General features: G+C 39.3%; 1 protein-coding gene across 11 annotated transcripts in view; it reads left to right on the forward strand.

Annotated features, from left to right (window-relative positions):
• lrba (LPS responsive beige-like anchor protein) overlaps positions 1-18,442 on the forward strand; it is a 197,502-nt gene that overhangs the window by 35,649 nt on the left and 143,411 nt on the right. For all 11 annotated transcript variants that reach the window (XM_044190067.1, XM_044190068.1, XM_044190069.1 and 8 more), the window contains exons 8-21: positions 424-570; positions 1,425-1,622; positions 2,915-3,048; positions 4,221-4,329; positions 4,739-4,891; positions 5,328-5,496; positions 5,871-5,950; positions 6,697-6,759; positions 7,390-7,487; positions 7,797-7,889; positions 9,082-9,190; positions 9,561-9,642; positions 11,772-11,895; positions 12,014-12,206. In XM_044190067.1, the coding sequence (XP_044046002.1) occupies positions 424-570; positions 1,425-1,622; positions 2,915-3,048; positions 4,221-4,329; positions 4,739-4,891; positions 5,328-5,496; positions 5,871-5,950; positions 6,697-6,759; positions 7,390-7,487; positions 7,797-7,889; positions 9,082-9,190; positions 9,561-9,642; positions 11,772-11,895; positions 12,014-12,206 (1,752 nt within the window). The remainder of the gene's footprint in view (positions 1-423; positions 571-1,424; positions 1,623-2,914; positions 3,049-4,220; positions 4,330-4,738; positions 4,892-5,327; positions 5,497-5,870; positions 5,951-6,696; positions 6,760-7,389; positions 7,488-7,796; positions 7,890-9,081; positions 9,191-9,560; positions 9,643-11,771; positions 11,896-12,013; positions 12,207-18,442) is intronic.

Consider the following 18,442-nt stretch of genomic DNA (forward strand, 5'->3'; position numbering starts at 1 on the left):
TCAAATTTTGTTCTGAATGAAAATGCCTCTACAGTGTAGTATAATCCTCCAGATGTGTCAGCATGTCAGAAAACAAATTAGCAACTTGATTGAGATATGGCCTCATCATTCTCAACAATTCTGCTTATGCCTCACTAACCATGACCAGAGGAAGATGGAACATTATCATGTTAGCTTCAGTATGCTTATAGATTAAGGCTGTGTGTTGCCATTTATAGCTAGTGTTAACATGAATATGCCTTTTCCCTCTTTCTGTTCTTTCTGGCTATTTTTATCTTTCCTTCCTGTCTTAATTTCTCATTTCCTTCCACCCTTTCTCCCTTCCATCCTTCTTTTCATCTTTAATTTCTATGTCCCCCCCCCTTTTTTTGCTTCCTCAAATCTTACTTCCAACATTATCTGCCTGCATCCCTCCTGCTGCAGACGTTTGACAAGTGTTTCCTGGGATCGTCTGAGACAGCAGATGCCAACCGTGTGTTCTGTGGACAGATGGGAGCAGTTTACCTTTTTGGAGAGTCTCTCAGCGCTGCTCAGATCCTGGCCATCTATCATCTGGGTCCAGGTTACCAGGTTAGAAGGCATAAAACCTGAGATGTCTGTGTGAAATTTTTTTGATAATAGAGACATAGTATAACAACTTACACAGGCAAATGATGCATTAAAATGATTATTTTCCTCTGCAAGAAAGTCGGATACCCTCAATGACAACGTGAGATGACATAACACACTTGACAATAGATGCTCTTCCAGTTTACAGCTAACAACATATGGAATGACATGCATTTCAGCCTTAAACTTAAGCTTAGTATTTTAAAAGGAAAGTTTTATTGTTTCTGCATGTATTTTATTTTGAACTTTTAGAACAAGTATATACAAAAACAAGAGACAACTACACACCCGCCCACACCCCGATACATCCACTGACATACAATGAAATACAAAACAAAAGGCAAAATATGTTGTCAGAGTAGCAAATAATTGTCCATGCATGCCCAGATATACTGTATCTCCAGTGTCCATAGTGACAGAAATGTCCGTACATAGTTTAAATTGTCCGTAGATTGTCACAGTCCTGGGATGTCCAATGACTATGATTTAACAGCTAGTTCAATTAAGCTGTACGTTAAGACACACTCAAGAGGGTCACATAAATCAATGTACAAAGATTGTTTTTTGAACAGATATCTTTGTTTGGTGCAACATATTTGCAGCATATTTGGCACTAATTTTTTATTAGTCTTGGCATAATCTTAGTTGCTGACCCTTTTTGCTATTTTGTAATTTAGACACATGTGGAAAAATGTGATACTACTAGTGGGGGAAAAAAATTATACTAGTTAGTTTGTCTGTCTCTTTATTGTTCCATGACTGTATTTATGCTCTCTTCCACTAAATGTCACTCCCTTCTACTTCCTTCTCCTCAGGGCACATTCAAGTACAAGGCTGAGAGTGACTTGCTGTTTGCGGAACATCATAAGACCTTACTGTATGATGGCAAGCTGTCCTCTAGTATTGCCTTCACATATAACCCTCGCGCCACAGATGCCCAGCTTTGCCTTGAGTCCTCTCCTAAGGACAACACCTCCATTTTTGTCCACTCACCCCATGCACTCATGCTGCAGGTAATTATGCCTTTAATGCAGCATTTTCCTCGTATAGCAAGTGATAGTCAATCCCCTTGGAGTTGGAGTTGATAATGCTAGGATTGCCATCATGTAAATGTAGCCTGAAGTCACCATGCTGCACCGACATTAAAGCAATGTCATCGTTACAAATTCATTCACCACCTGTAAGCCTGCTACTTCCCTCCCACTGTTCCATTTGTATCACTCTTTACTCTATCTTTCTTCCTCTGCAATAATGAAAGTGGCCCAGTTGGCATCTTTTCATTTTAATAGCCTCATTAGGACAGAGGTGCAAATGTGTGGAGCTAGCCAGGCTGCTGCAGCTGCTCAAAAATGCCATCCTGGTGCTCTAATTATGGAATTAGCCTTCTCTGGGACTGAGATATAGTTTGGAATTACATTCAAGTAATCGTGCATATTTCCTGTTAGAAGTAGGTGGTGAACTTTGTGGAAGTTTTCCATATGCTGCTTACAAATGCACACACACACCATACACACACACGCAAACGCACACAACCACACACAATACTGTTTCTTCACTCATGTTGAGTTTTCTTTTCTCAAGCACTAATTGAGTTTTCTCTCATGCCCTCTCATCAAAGAAAATGCTTTGTTTCCTTTGTGTGGGAGGCTTTTGCTGCCGCACAAACATATGCTCCCTCCACCACACAAAGTCACACACACACACACACATAGTGTGAAATATGAATGAATATGTGACCTATATTTTTTGCTTTGCTATGCTATGCTGAGAAATTCCAATCCTATAGAGAGGATAAAGTTTTGCCAAGCCACTGTTGGTGTTGCAAAATACACGAACACAGACACCAGCTCATGCTGGTGCTCATGCACCAGACTACCAAACATTTTAAGTTTTGCCTCATCCTATATGTTTTCAACATGTTTAAGTCACTAGTCAACACAATAAACAAAACACTCAGTATTGAGAGCCTGAATTGTATTTACCCTCTAAAACATTGAGCACGTCTGCAAACTGGGTTTATCAGGGACACTACAAAAATATACTGGCAATGGCAAAACCATAGTTTAAGTTTAGATTACATATTAGTTGTCAAAGATTCAAAGGGTCCATTACAGTTTGTCCCTGTTACTATAAAAAGCAGACTGTAGTGGTATGATAAAGAATCACCATTTTGTTCGGTTGTGATTATTAATGTATGACTACGAATTTAGTGCACATCACTATGATCATCAGCACAATATCTGTGTGACCCATATGCAAATGTTGGCCATGTTAAATGTGGCCACATGTGTGTTTGTTTCGGTAGGACGTGAAGGCCGTGGTGACTCATTCAGTCCAGAGTGGCATACACTCTATCGGAGGCGTGCAGGTCCTCTTCCCTTTGTTTGCACAGCTGGATTATTTCCAGCCCTCCAGCCACGAGCTGGACACATCTGTCTGGTAACCACACACACACATACACTTTAATGGACCCTTAACAATTTTTTGTTTTTGTTTATCCTTCACTAAATCAGGATTTTCTTTTGTTGCATCAGGCCATTGTGATAGTATATAACATAGAAAGTGTAAATATTAAAGGTCCAGTATGTAACATTTAGGAGCAGCTATTGGCAGAAATCACCTGAAAATAAGAATCGTTGTGTTTTCATTAACTATAAGCTGTTTTTATCTACACCTTGGACCTTTTAAGGCTGGTAGTTTGATGGCCGTACACAATCAGTCAATTAAGCTACAGTGCTATGTTTTTGCTCTAGAGAGACAGTTGTATGGTAATCCTGATGTGGGTGTGTTTATGAATATTCCCCTGACACTGATTTTGTTCATTTTAAAAACTTTTTCAAAATTTTTTTAACTGGTTGTGCTGAGTTTGAAAGATGTTGGAATTTACCAGGCAGGGAGGCTTAAAAACAAAAACAAAAGATGCTATCAAGCTGTATTATGGGGAAATGTAAGGTCTAGTCTTTTTGGAGCTTTACCCAGAGGGACTAGAAGTCAGGATATCCTTATTTTTAAGGTGATATTGGACCCAGTATTTTCCCTCAGGTTACTGTCTAGGAGCTATATGGTAAATTATTAGTTGGATGTTAATGGTGAACTGAAAATGTACTGATCTAAAACAACATTTTGTTAAGCTAAAATAAAGTTTGCAATATCAGTACCTTATATGGCTTTTACACAGACAACCCACGCAGTCTATTATTTTCAGTCATTGCCACTGGCTTTCCAGGTAACGCTGCTGTCTGTCAACAGTTATTATTATGCTTATAACATTTAGCGATACCACTGCCAAAAAGAGACCTACAGTAAGTTTTTAAAAGCAGTTGGTTTTATATTTTCAACTTTTGATGTAATGCTGAGCTTGAAAGCTGAGAGGCCATTTTGCTTATAAATTGCAACGTTGTTTTATCCGCTGCCCTGAAAGTGAGGCTAACTAGAATCTGTCCTTCTAACACAATGGGGACACTACACCCTCATTCAATCACATTTCATGTAGGATCTGCCCTTCACAGTCAGGGCTTTGTCAGCAGCTTACATAGATTATTGTCACTGTCTAACTCTCTCTCTCTCGCTCTCTTTGTCTCTGTTTGTCTGTCTGTCTGTGGACCACTTAGCTGCACTTTGCTATCCTTTGTGATGGAGCTCTTGAAGAACTCAGTGGCTATGCAAGAGCAGGTCCTGGCCTGCAAAGGCTTTCTCGTCATTGGCTACACTTTGGAGAAGGTGAGACAAACACAAATTGGCTCAGCTGGCAAAGAAATACACGAGAGAGAGCCATCCTCCGGTACCAGTAGCTACACATAATCAACAGTGCAGTAATAAGGCTGATCTTGAATCCCTTAATGGCACAAACACACTAACACAGGCACACACCAACACCAACGCTTAATATGAGACAGACTTTGTTTTCCCTCAGCTGTATTTGGAGGTCACAGCTGGCTTGTGTGCTTGTTAGGCAGAAGAGGAGCTCCTCCTCATCTTTCTCTGCATGTGTCCTTTCCTTCCCCTTTCTGTGTTGTACTCATTCACCCCTTTCTGCTTTCCACATCTCTGACTCCTTTCACTGACATATCATCTTCTCGCTTTTTCACCTCCTGTTGTGGCACTTTCTGTCTCCCTGTCTGTGCTCCAGTCTTCCAAGGTGCATGTGACGCGGCCCGTCCTGGACATTGTGCTGGCCTTCTCCAGATACCTTAGCAACTTGCAGAATGGCATCTTGCTGCTCAAGCAGCTGTGTGACCACATTCTGTTCAACCCTGCCATCTGGATCCATGCCCCTGCCAAGGTAACATGAATACCCATATACACACACACACATACACAGGAGCACATTCTTTTGCATTTGGTTACATTTGTAAAGATGGAGATATGCGTGTACACATGTAGATAGGACACACACATATCATTTACTACATACAGTCATGCACACTCACACAGACCTGCACAGTTATAATCACCCTCTCTTGCTCTGTATGGTCTTGCCCTACTTGTTATTTTCAGTGTTTCAGAGTTCAGCTCAGAGTTCAAGGTCATCCCCCCACCTGTGACTCAGTGACTGCTATTTAAATGAGAATGGCTTGCCTACAACCCTTAGGGGCTTAGAAGCCTCCACTTTCTTCTCATAGGAACAAAAAGCTAGGCCACATTGAGAGGAATAATCCAGTTTTAAACTATCAGGCGTGTGTGTATGTGTGTTTTCATATGTGCTCTATCTTTTGCAGGTGCAACTGACACTCTACACTTACCTGGCAACAGAGTTCATCAGCACAGTGACCATCTACAACACCATTCGCAGGGTGGGCACTGTACTTCAAGTCATGCATACACTGAAATACTACTACTGGGTTATCAATCCCCAGGACCGCAGTGGAGTCATGCCCAAAGGCCTAGGTGAGGGTGAACACAAAATGTTAAAACCTACTGTATATATAATGTAATGCAGTAATGGCACACTACTGATGTATAGTATTCCCATTCCTCTTCTGGCTCTCCTTTCATATACAGGTCATGCATGCAAAGGTAGATTTCACATACACGTGTACGTACACAGAAATATCGACGCGCACATAAACACACACTGCACCAACACTCACACTTTATCACTGCATGTCCTTCAAGTGATAAATCAGGTGCAGAACGTTTCTTTTACAAGAAAAAAATAGATTGATAATCTTATAATTTCTTGCCTTATCCTTCTGGATCATGCTCAGTTGCTCATGTATTAGCCACTTTCAACAGCCATTCTTTGCTGTTCGGGTTTTCAGATGGTCCAAGGCCAAACCAGAAGGAGATCCTTTCTTTGCGAGCCTTTCTGTTGTTGTTTGTCAAGCAGCTCATAATGAAGGTAAGTTCATGATGCCAAAACCAGACACCCCCAACCCTTTATACAACAGCCAGTGTAGTTAACTCTTGATTCTCCTTAAATGTCACCTGGGTGATTAAAGCCTTTAATCGCCATTACATCTATCTGTTGCTAAATGATATATTTTCATCAAAAGATAATTTAAACTAGTAAGTATAAAGTACAATATTTACAATCTGGGAAAACCAGATTTTATTGAATGGATCTAAATGGTAATATATCTGACAATTTTTGCTTGCTTTAACAATGTTTTTTATCTATATCGAACCACATAAAGCCTGGATATGTATTGATGGGATATTGATATTGTGATGTGAGAATAGATATTACCTAGGATTTTTGTTTGTAGTGCTACTGTTGTGTTGCTTGATGTTGTCATATCCTCATCTCCTCATCTTAGAGTGAAATGAGCAATGAATGTCCTTCCCTGTTCGGTTATCATATTACTTGGGATTGTTTTTTTTTTTTCTTTTTCTTGTGTGTAAAATATCTTTGCAAAGCTCTGAGTCAACCTCAAAATACAGTCACATTATTAAGCTCAAGATATCTGGTTATATTTGGAAATTAGTTTGATGTACTGTCAAAGCAAGTGTGATAGCTTTGTGCTGATATGATACAGTAGGTCCACATGTACTGTCTTGGGGTGGGGGTATGTAGAGAGTAAAACATAGTGAACCCTTGTGAAACAACAACACAGTTGTGAAATGATCTATGCAATTATATTTTAGGATCATGGAGTGAAGGACGATGAGCTACAGAGTATCCTCAACTACCTCCTTACCATGCATGAGGTAGGCATGTGTACTGTTGTTCATGCAGCACTGACCAGCAGAGACCTCACCACCAGGTGGCAACATAACACTACTTTGTCTTCCCACCATCTGCTATGCAGAGCAAGAGCAATTCCTGTTGCTAAAGGCAGCATCACTGTTCCTTGTTATTTTTCCAAGTCTGCCAGTTAGAGGTCCTGACTCCTGACAGAAGTGGTTTTGTTTACAGTGGAGTGATGCATAACAAATGAAGCAGTCAGATCAGTCAGTAACGCAGTGAACCTTGTAAGAATAAAGAGTTATTACAACATTGCCTTGGAAAAGCCACCGATATGTAGCAGCCCTTCATTTTACAGAGTGCCTATTGTAGTTATTTAATTCAGATGCTTATTCCATTATTTCTACTGAATTTTTACATCCATTCCTTCTCCCATTACTACTGCCTCTACTAAACATCACAAAAATAAATAGCAATGAATGATGCCCATGTATTTATCTAGTATTGACAAGTACAGCTGACTAAGACTTCATTATAATTTAAGATATCCCATCGAAAGCCGACTCATTTCAGCTTCACTAGATTCAGTATTTTCCCTATTGCTCTCCTTGAGCACCACAGTAGCCTTAAGTCACTTCTTCTCTGTCCCACAGGATGACAATCTCATGGATGTACTGCAGTTGTTGGTGGCTCTGATGTCTGAACATCCTGGGTCCATGGTCCAGGCCTTCGACCAGCGCAACGGGATTCAGTAATGATTACCGTTTATATTATCTGCAGATGTACTCATAGTATTGTTAGTATGTTTTTGCTCAAAGTAAAATTGGTCAAAGTTGGAGCTGATTATTTTAAATTTCATAGCTTCAGTCTTGTGTCACTGTAGTTTTATGTAATGCTTTAGATTGCTTTAGATTGTGGATTCTGCTTTTTCAAATTCTATTTTGAGTGTGTTTTTGGCAAGAACATGGTACACGCTATACTGCTAAATCTCTACTGCTAAATATCGCTTTTTTAATTCTTTCTACAAATGGAATTTAATTTAATTTTGCTTTTTTCACAGTGTGATTTACAAGCTTTTGGCCTCTAAAAGCGAAGGAATAAGAGTGCAGGCACTCAAAGTAATGGGCTACTTTGTGAAACACTTGCCACTAAAGTAAGTACAGTAACAAAGCTAAAATTCTTGGCACCCAGAGGGTAGAATTGTAGTTTGGAAAATTTCTATGTAGTTCAGTCTGTATTAGAAATGTAAAATTATATATGAAAGTTCACACTTCTGATAAATATAATCATTAATAAATGAAAGAGAATTACATTTTGAAAAGTGACTATTGATTCTATAGCTTTCTCCAAAATCTTTATGCAGTTGCTTATGCTAGTTATAACAGTTTGTTCTAATTTTTAAAGGGCAGATTCCTAATGGTTCTTTATAGTGACAACTGTAAAATATTGAAGTGTGCAGAAAAATCTCATCATAAAGCTACATTTAAATAACACAATCAAAACGGCTTCTGTTAATGTTAATTCTCTATCCAGCTGCAGGCCTCACTGTCAGAATAAACTAAAATGAAAATGAATTATCATGCATTTAACCACCCCTTTATCGTAATTGTGGACATTTGTTTGATGTATATCTGTCACTTGTGTGTCTTTTTGTCTAATGAGAAGTCAAATGTCCAGTGCTGCACCAATGTCCAGTGAGCACACAGTTGCTATAATGTCCAGTGTTATTTTGGGTGTTAATGCATGATGAGATTCAGATCACACTGCACGCTGTTCATCACTTAATTTTCACTAACAACCAATTATAGTGTCTGCACCCTATGCTGAAATAGGAGTATCAGAAACTATTCTAGCCCTGTCTTGGCAACAGTTTTTAAGCCTTGTGATCCAGATACAAGATTGGTCATGAGACTATCTGCAAACAGTCCACTGTTTTTAGCTGAGCCGCAATGTTAAAATTGGAGTTGATCCACGTTCAGAGATGAAAGCGACAAAGACTTTTCTGTGATGAACTGCTCTTACTTAGTCAGCAGGGATTCTCTTTTTCATTTCCTCCATGTCAAATGTCAGCTGGAGCTCAGCTTATTTATACTGCTACAAATTTCAACCCCTGCAATTATTTGACTCATCAGAAACTCCAGATTTTGCCCTTGTCATTTCTTTAAAATTTATGATATTCCAGGACATTTTACTTTTCAAATAAAAATTACGGATGTGGTATCTCAGTGCATTTGTATAGCATGTTCCAGTTTACTAGAGGTGCTGCATTGCTTTCTGATACAACAATAGTCTGACAAATACTGATGTTTACTGACTGACCTTTGACCTCCTAATATCATGATCAGGAGAAAATCTGAGGTCATGCTGAGTCATGGACTCTTCTCCCTGCTCACTGAGCGCCTGATGCTCCACTCCAGCCAGTTCAGCATGACAACCTACAATGTGCTCTTTGAGGTCAGTCCTCTGCATACGTACACACTCCAGGCCTGTGCTTAAAGCGCTGAAATGATCTTCATAGACAACAGTGACATGCAGTAATAACCTCTGTGTTCAACTACATGCCAATATTTATTTTGTTGCAATTTGTCTTTTCTGTTTTTTCTTTTATTATTCAACATGACAATTTAATGAGTTAGTTGAAATAATAAATCCTTGTATGGCCGACCACCCGCAGAAATTTGATTTAACAATTATTCAGCCATATACGACGTGATGGTGAAACATATACATAGCTTTGTGTATCCATAGTGTGGTTTGTTTCTCTGTTATTGTTGAGACCGATGTGGATATTTATGACTTGAATCCCCTCTCTGTCCCCTGGTAGATTCTTACAGAGCAGATCTGCACTCAAGTGATCCATAAACAGCATCCGGACCCCGACTCCACTGTGAAGATTCTCAACCCACGTAAGTGCCTCCTCTGCGCCACACTACTCTCCTAAATCATCCCCTGCAGCAAACCCTCTACATACCTATTGCTCCATACTGCACTAGAGGATATTCCCCATGGAATTGTACAATTGCTGTATACAGTCAAACAAATGAACAACATCAATTTTGCAGCCAGAGGGTATTTTCGTACAACTGACTGTCAGATGTAAACCTGGCATGAGGATGGTGCAAACACTTTGTGTGACAAATGTACACATATCTGCTAGTTTTATTGGAAGTTGGTATCATGTTTTTTCAGGATTCTTTTGAATATAAAGGAATGATAAATGTAATGAAATTGCACTTCAGTGTGTGAAAAACGTTATGTTTGTGTATGCATTTAATAGATTTAATCATTTAATTGTATTTAAATTAATTTAGAGTTTGTTTTTAATGCATTTCCTTAAATCATATGTTTACAGTATTTGTATGTACTTTGTGGAGTAAATAATATATTAAACATTAAATATCAAAATGATTTTATATTTTACCATTAAACCTGGTGTATCATGTTAATATTTTATATTATGTATTTTATATTTAATAATATGATTTAAATTTGTAGTGATCATAACAATAATTAAACATTATTTACGACTTAATGTATAAAGAGAAGCATATTTAAATGCACACATACTGTGCATATGTATTTGTATGTACTGTATTACATACTCACACACACATCATTACTAGTAGAAAGTGCATGCTCATTTTTTATAACTGGCGACTTAAGCTGAAACGGCGACTCCAGGCTTTGATCAGTGTTCCCATCTTATATTTTCAGGCTGTTACTTACCTACAATTTCACGTCTCCTCACAAAAGCTTTTCATATGTTGAAATCTTGAAGTATTCATTTCAGCTAAGAAAAGAAAACATCCCTCTCTCTTTTATACTGGTGCTTCCACACATACATACTTTTGTGCACACACTTGCAAAACAGCTTTAATCAGTTTGAAATCCAAGCACTTGGTATAATCACAACCAAGGTTTGCTTCCAACCAGCCTTAATCTGACAAGGTCCTGCTGTAGTCACACATTGATTATCTTAAACCTTTATTGTGTTAAAAACTCTCCTACCCAACCATCCTAGACAGGCAGTATATATCATAGAAACCTTGTATGGGTTTGTACATGTGAACACATTCAATGGAACATAGAGCGGTGGTCTGTTTCTCCTTTGCCGTGCATTCTCTTGATTTAATCTGCGACAAACTCCCAAAATGGCCCCCTGATTGCAGTCTTTAGTAACGTCAGAGCCAATCAAACAAACCGAGGAAGTACCGTTTCCCTCAAATTAACTCAAGGGAAAGGAACCAAGAGCAAATGGAAAAAAAGAAGGGAATGCGCCATCCCTCCATCCTCATTCCCGGTACATGCTGGGGTAATTTTCTGGCGGTAAAGGTTCAGCGACTCATAATTTGAGTGACTAAGGCGTAGAAACAACACAACCGTCTGCCGGGGCAAGGAGGCATCGGTTAGCGCCAAGGTCTGAAGAGACAAGTGAAATCCAAGCCCTGCCGTCTCTCTACTCAAAGCAAATGGACACTGACATTGTCTAGATAATTCATCTAAACAGTCAGTCTCTTTGGTTTAACTGAAGCCAAGCCTTCCAGAAGGGCCTGCGACTCTGGCGCTCTCGTTTGAAACAATACCAAAACCATTACAGTATGATAAAGATCAATGGCCTGGACTTTTTTTTTTATTCTCCTCTGTTCTGTTTTTCTTACCACAGGCACAAATTTTCAGGTGTGTACAGCTGGGAGTTCAGATAGTTTGTGACACAATGATTTGCACATGTTGAGACCAATGTATGATTTAGTTGTTGATTTGTGCAGTTTCTCCTTCTGTGCCACAAAGCAAGTTTCATTTCCAGGCAGAGTGCTGGATGTTTCCAAATCCAAACTTTTTTTTATCGTAATCCCTATAAATACAACTTGCTACAATATAATGTATTATATTACAAAAACACAGACATACATTGTGAACAGATGAAGAAGTATTTTGATATTATCTGGCACTCTTACATAAATTTCTGCAAAACTGTAAAACATTTTTTTACCTCAGTCCTTAAAAAGAATGGGTGTGTTTCTGTTAATATTTCTAGAAATTCTGAAGGTAATAGCTGCACTGCTGAAGAACTCTCCCCCATCCCCCGAGAGCATGGAGGTGCGCAGGGTCTTTCTCTCAGACATGATCAAACTGTTCAATAACAGCCGTGAGAACCGCAGGTAAGAATTCGACCACTTCACAGCATAGAGAACTACATTACGCACTACTCCACGCAGTGTTTACATGCCAGTGGGATTCGCATTCAGCACTACAGAGATGTGTGCTTTTTTGTTTCAGGAGCCTGCTGCAGTGCTCGGTGTGGCAAGAGTGGATGCTCTCTCTGTGCTTCATCAACCCGCGAAACAGCGAAGAGCAGAAAATCACAGAGATGGTGTACGCCATATTCCGCATCCTGCTCTATCACGCCATCAAATATGAGTGGGGTGGCTGGCGCGTCTGGGTGGACACCCTGTCCATCACCCACTCCAAGGTCAGAGCACTCAATATATCCATGCACACACACACACACACACACACACACACACACACACACACACACACACACACACACACACACAAAGGTTAGACACAGCTTTGTTTATCTTTCTCTGTGGATCTTCTTCTATCTCCTCATCTGTTTCATTTTTAGTTTTTTTTGTGTTACAGTACGTTTCTGTTTCTCTTCCTTTTACCTCACCCACTCTTTATCTCTTTGTAGTAAACACAAGAACATACACACACACACACTTGCACACACACACACACACACACACACACACACACACACACACACACACACACACACCTTGCTTCACTATTGTCAGCCTAAACATTCACCACATGACTGTAACCGTAACCCTTGTCCTCAGTTTGATTCCAGCCAAAGGGACAGCAGTATTCAGTCAAAGCCATCAGCTCTGTCACCCATATGTTTAGTTTGAATCTGACATAATGCAATTCATCAAATAAGAAATTAGAGAGCATTATCGTCTGACCCTCTAACTCGCAGCGTAGGCTAGCACAGTAATTGAACCGTGCCTCTCAGTGCCCATCAGATAAAGCTATGGAAGCCATACAGTGATTATAATTTAAAAGCTAGTTGCAGTATAAACTAATGGGAATGAGTCCACCAGCCCTTCCACTCTTTATTTATGTATAGAGTCTCTTTTTTTCACATTGCATAGATAAAAATAAACTTCTGGCACTTCTTATTTCCAAAAGCTGAATTCAAAATACTGCTTTAGAAATTCACTGTTGATATCATATTACGCTACTCTGTTCCAAAGCAGTGAAGTAATTGAGGTTGGTGTCAGATTGTGGTCTGGGGGGTTTTTAAGCCTGGCAGATTGAAGGTTGAGTTAAAGAAGTGCTTGTGATATGAGACGCTTCACTGTAGCGTTAGGGTGCTGTGAGTGCTGGTGTCCAGTAGGGGGCACAGACAGACTGCCTGGGAGATGAGCAATATGAAGGCAGCAGTTAGCAGGGTGGCGTGTGTTGTATGCTTGATGCTCTGAAACCCCAATGTCTCTCTACACTTCTGAACACTGTAGAACTAACCTGCAGTGAAAATAAAACATGTACAAATGAAGGTCTAAGGAAATTTTATACGCAGGCAGTCAAGGACAGTATTTGATGAGGGCACATTATGGTACGACAAAACCATGACTAAATATAACTAAACATAAAATATAACACATGTGTATAAATAACATCAGAGGACTGCATACTTTGTGTTGTTCTGTCATTATATCACTGTTAGAATATTCAAAAAAGGTTTTTATTATCCCTCTGTTTAATACTGTTTGCATTGTAATTTTTGTGTTGGACAGTGACAGAAAAAAATATTATGTAAATAATAGTGTATATATAATATTATTCAGCGATTTGGGCTTTTCATGATGTACATTTTATCCACGTAGGACTTAGTTTCACCCTAAGCTTTTGTTCTTGTTTCATCTGCTCACAAAGCTGCAGTGTGTTGGAGTCTCACTTTGCAGCGTAGCAAAGTGTCTAGTTTGGTGTTGGTGCAGAAACTGTTTATTGTTCTTTGTACACGACAGGCTGTAATTGCCTTTTTTTCCTATAATTGCACAAGATTAATGCGGTTTCTTCTTGGCTCTAGTTACAATGCCCAGCACTCGTCTAACAACAGAATTTCACACATACAGGGTGTGTGATTAAACCTATGCACTTAAGATGTGAGATACACACAAATGCATGCACAGTGCATGGACTTGGATAGTTGCAGTGGGTGCTAGCCACCAAGATACATGCATCTGCTATAAAAAAGCTAAAGAAACTCAATTGCAATTTTATTGTCCCGTTTGATAGATTTCCTGCCACCTTTGTAGCACCAAAGCTGTTTGTCACTGTTGCTCTCTCCTCCCACTGCTGCAGGGCTGTGTGTGCGTGCATGATTGTGCGTGTGTGTGCGTGTTTGTGTGAATGTGAGTTACTAGGCACATTTTCTCTTTGCCCTCCTTTTCTCTTGGGCTCTAGGAAGCCCTTCTCTCCGAGCCCATTGAATATTCATCGGAACTGTGCGAGAACAATCAGAGAAACAAGGCCTCATAAATACAACCAGCCCACTGGGAGCCTCTTGATAAGTGCATATATGCATTCACAAATACATATTTGCACGCTTCTCCTCTACATAGACTTTATGATTTAGTTTGCCTTGTATCAGCCATGGTAAAGTTGCCAGTTTGGCATGTATTGAGATAATATGCCTCATGCTGAATGCATGTTTGCACCTCTTTGCTAGCAGAGACACTCTTTCTAGTTGAGACTTTGTCCATGACTAAGAATCTTTGGACTGCATTTTCTATTGATGCATTATTGTGTTTTGTATCTCATACTTCTCATTTTCCTGCATTTAAGGCACAGGTTTTGTTATGTAGTTGAAAAGAAAAAGAAAAGTTAACGAGTATAAGAGGGGTTTTTTTTGAGTTTCCTATTTCTCTCAAGAGTTCAGGCCCTTTGCTATATATCCCATATTATTGACTATGCAAAACTCCTTATTCACAGACACCTTCCAGAAACTGGAAGGATGAGCAACTGTACTTGTCAGATGTGAGAATCAGAATGTGACTGACTGTCAGTGAACAGAATGAATATATGGATCATAGTTTGTATGTTATTAGTTTTTGTACAATTATACCAATATGGTGGTGTAAAAATGTGTATTTTAGCCTTTCTTGGAACTGTAGAGAGGCTTGATTTGTGCATTGTAAATGGCTCCAGTTGCTTTGTCACTGCTCAGCTTCAAAGTGAGCTCAAGCAGCTCTTGTTGCCATGAATTAAATTTTTATTTTATTTTATAATCTACTGGCAAAACCATAGTCTAGCAAGGGGCACTAACAACCTGGTTATGATTTGTTGAGAAGTAAAAAATGTTTTAAATAATAAAGTTTAAAAGAAATCTGTGTGCATTGTGTGTGTGTTTTTACGTGTATATCGTTCTGTCAGTCATTAGGAAGTAAGTGCATCTGCATATGCGTCTCTCTGAATAGACAGATGTTCCTGCAGGTGGGCACGCTGACACAACAGCCCTCCCACTCTGAGCCCACACACCCACCCAAGGTGCCCCTCATCCATCTCTGCACACAAATCAGTTTGAGAACAAGGAGATCTCCAAAAGAGAAAGATTGGGGCGTGAAGGTCCCTCCGTCCTTCAGACTCCCACTGTCGGCTAACTTCATTACAACTGTCAGATGTTTTATCACAAAGATAAATATGAGCAGAAATGAGCCAAAATATAATATACATTATGAGCTGGTAATTTTACGTTTATAAGTTGAGCATATCTGGAAGAATTTAGTTTAATTGTAACTAATCACCCTTTTCCAGTTCATGGTGAAATGTAGAATAGTTAGGCCATGCAGCTTTTGCCCTCTGGGGTTATTGAGACATTACACACACAAGAGTCAAGCTGTGTTCTTGGCAAAGAGTTTAAGATTGATGCATTGACAAGTGGACAAAAGGAAGGAGACAGTGAGAACACTGAAAAGCCAATGCTAGATAATAGCCATCTATCAAGTGTGGCTATACTATCCAATAGAAAGCCATTCACCAGTACAAGTATCCATGTATTTGATCTTTTATCTTGTATTTCTTAAATAAATATTAAAATCTCCAAGTGAATTATATAATAATCAGCTGATGGAAACCCCATGAATTTGACTGGGTGGCTTAAAACTATTTTAGTGTACAGTATCCTGAAGGGTCAAGCTTGTCTTCCTATGGTTGTGATAGAAATTACAGATAAAGACTGCATGCATATCACTGGATCAGATGGGCAGGAGAAAACTATGAAGAAAAATGTTTTTACAAGGAGTGAGAAAGGAAGATATTGTGAATAAGAGTGAAACCACACAGCCAGCACAGCAGTAGCAGATGACATTGATTTTGGAGGAGGAATTGCATTTAGCTAATTGGATTAGAGCCATGCTGCCCTCCCCATTTCCCCTTTGTTTTGTGGTTGGTCTCTATCTATTTATCTAAATGGGGACTCCAAGGCTCCTACTGTGGGGGTCTCCCAAGATCAGCACTTTGCAACCCTGACCCTCACCTAACAGGCTGTGGTGTGGGGCCTTTGCTTATTCCAGATCAGTTATACAGCACAGACATGGGGGCAATGGATGTTCTAGGTTCTCTATAGATTTACCTTGTTTTGGAAATGTGATCGCAGGTATTGTTTGATGCAGGAAAAAAGATTTTTATTTTATTTTTGTCTGTTGTGTGATATATTTCTTTTTTCAAAACTGTTGTGGGAAGTCAAACTACAGAAACTTGCCGTATTGATGTATTGCAATGTGTTTTTGTTTATTCATAGTGTGTCCCCTTCCAAAGCATGTCAGGTCTTTTGTATGATCTGGCTGTGCTGCACCCAGTTAATACCATGTTACCTGTCACATTAGAAAAGCCCACCATGTTTTTGTACATTACCATAACATTTTTCCATACCCCATTGAGGCCAGGCCGAGTCATGCAGTAGAATGAAATTAGATTAGATCAGTGCTGATGTCTTAGCCACCCAAGGCAGTTTCTATATATTGTATCAAGGCTAAACGCTCTTTTAAAAACCACAGAGACATATACTACCTCTGTCTAATGGTAACTGGATCTGTTACAGAGCCCCATTTAAGGCCAACATACATCATCTTAATGTACAGACTGCATCCTGAATCTATGACGTTATTTTCTGCACTGCTCTCCTGCATAATTTCCATAACAGTGCACTGTGAATTTAGCCTTTTAATTGCTAAAAATGCTAAATGTCAAATTAAGCTCAAACTAATGGGGTAGAAGGTCTTGCTGTATGATCACTGGGAAAGAGGACAAGAGGAAGAGACAGACTACTGGTGCATTTAGAACAGCCTGTGCACTCAGAAAACAGCTATGGATTACCAGTCACTGCTTCCCACTACAGAAGATTAATGAGCACCCGTGTAGCAGGCTAATTTAGAACAATAACGCCTAATTAATTACAAATAATCAGCTTCTTTCTCTCCCTTTCCTTTCTTCCACTCTCAATGACTCACTTTCGTTCTCTTCCTCCTTTGCAATTTCTTTTTTTTTCTCTTCCTTTTTGATCTCTGGCTTTCTCATTTTCTTTGTTTCTCTCTCTTTCTCGCTCTCTTTCTCTCTCTCTTTCTCTGTCTCTTTCTCTCGCTCTGTCTCCTTCTCCTTGTGTCCAAATAGCCTCAGGTGAAAAAGCTGCAAAGTGGGTCTAGTTTCATCCCCCCTCCACCACCAACCCATCTTTGACTTTCTGTCCTCCAAGCCCAGTGATTAATGCAGGGTCTTAAATTAGGCGTGGGAGGATTTGCCGATGCTGGACACGTGCTCAGCACAGCTAGCAGACACACACTAATAGTATCTACTGCTAATCTATGACTGCTTACATGGATGGGCTTTTCCTCAAATGCCACTGTAGACCATTGTCGTTATAGACTAGCAGTCTAGTCTACCCATATCAGATGTAAGAAGACTGATAGAGGTTAATAGGCCGTGCAGCTGTACATAAGAGGAAGGAAAAGTTTTAAATATGGCACATTTAGCCACAAATGGTCCCAGTGGTTAAATTTAGTAATGAGCTCACAACTAAAGAGCATTTGGAGAATATCTTGCTTCCATGATTGTATGTTTCCAGATGAAACAGGATGTTAGGGCATGATGTGACACATGGAGAGATAATTAAAAGGCTGAAAGTGTAAACCAGTGTATATCCGTTAGTGAGAGGGAGGGTATAATTGATGAGATGAGAAAATATGTGATGGCATTGGTTGGAATTTTTATGAATAACTACCGGTACGTCAATAACTATATATAATTACTAAGTGTATTGTTTAATAGATTTATAACATGTATTGTTAATTAAAATGGTGGTGGTGATTTTTATTTTTTTTACTGTGATGTTTAAATGTCCTATCAGTAAAACCTTTTCTGCATTCTCAAACAAAAGCATAGTCACGGTCTTTACATATATTTTTCCAACAGTATTACAGAAACAACGCACAAAGGATAATTCCGGTTTATAACAATTCTGGTCTTTTGTAATTTTTTGCTGTTATTTACTGAAATCTGGTAACACAGCAACTTTAAAAAGAAGTTTGATGGGGCAAGAAACCGCAGCAGCATTCAGGTTTTAAACAAACCCCCTGGTTAGCCAAACTTATGTGGAAGTCCCTTGTTAACATCCATCACAGTTCACTTCCTGGTTCC

This window comes from Siniperca chuatsi, linkage group LG3 (assembly GCF_020085105.1).
Source record: "Siniperca chuatsi isolate FFG_IHB_CAS linkage group LG3, ASM2008510v1, whole genome shotgun sequence".
Lineage (NCBI taxonomy): Eukaryota > Metazoa > Chordata > Actinopteri > Centrarchiformes > Sinipercidae > Siniperca > Siniperca chuatsi.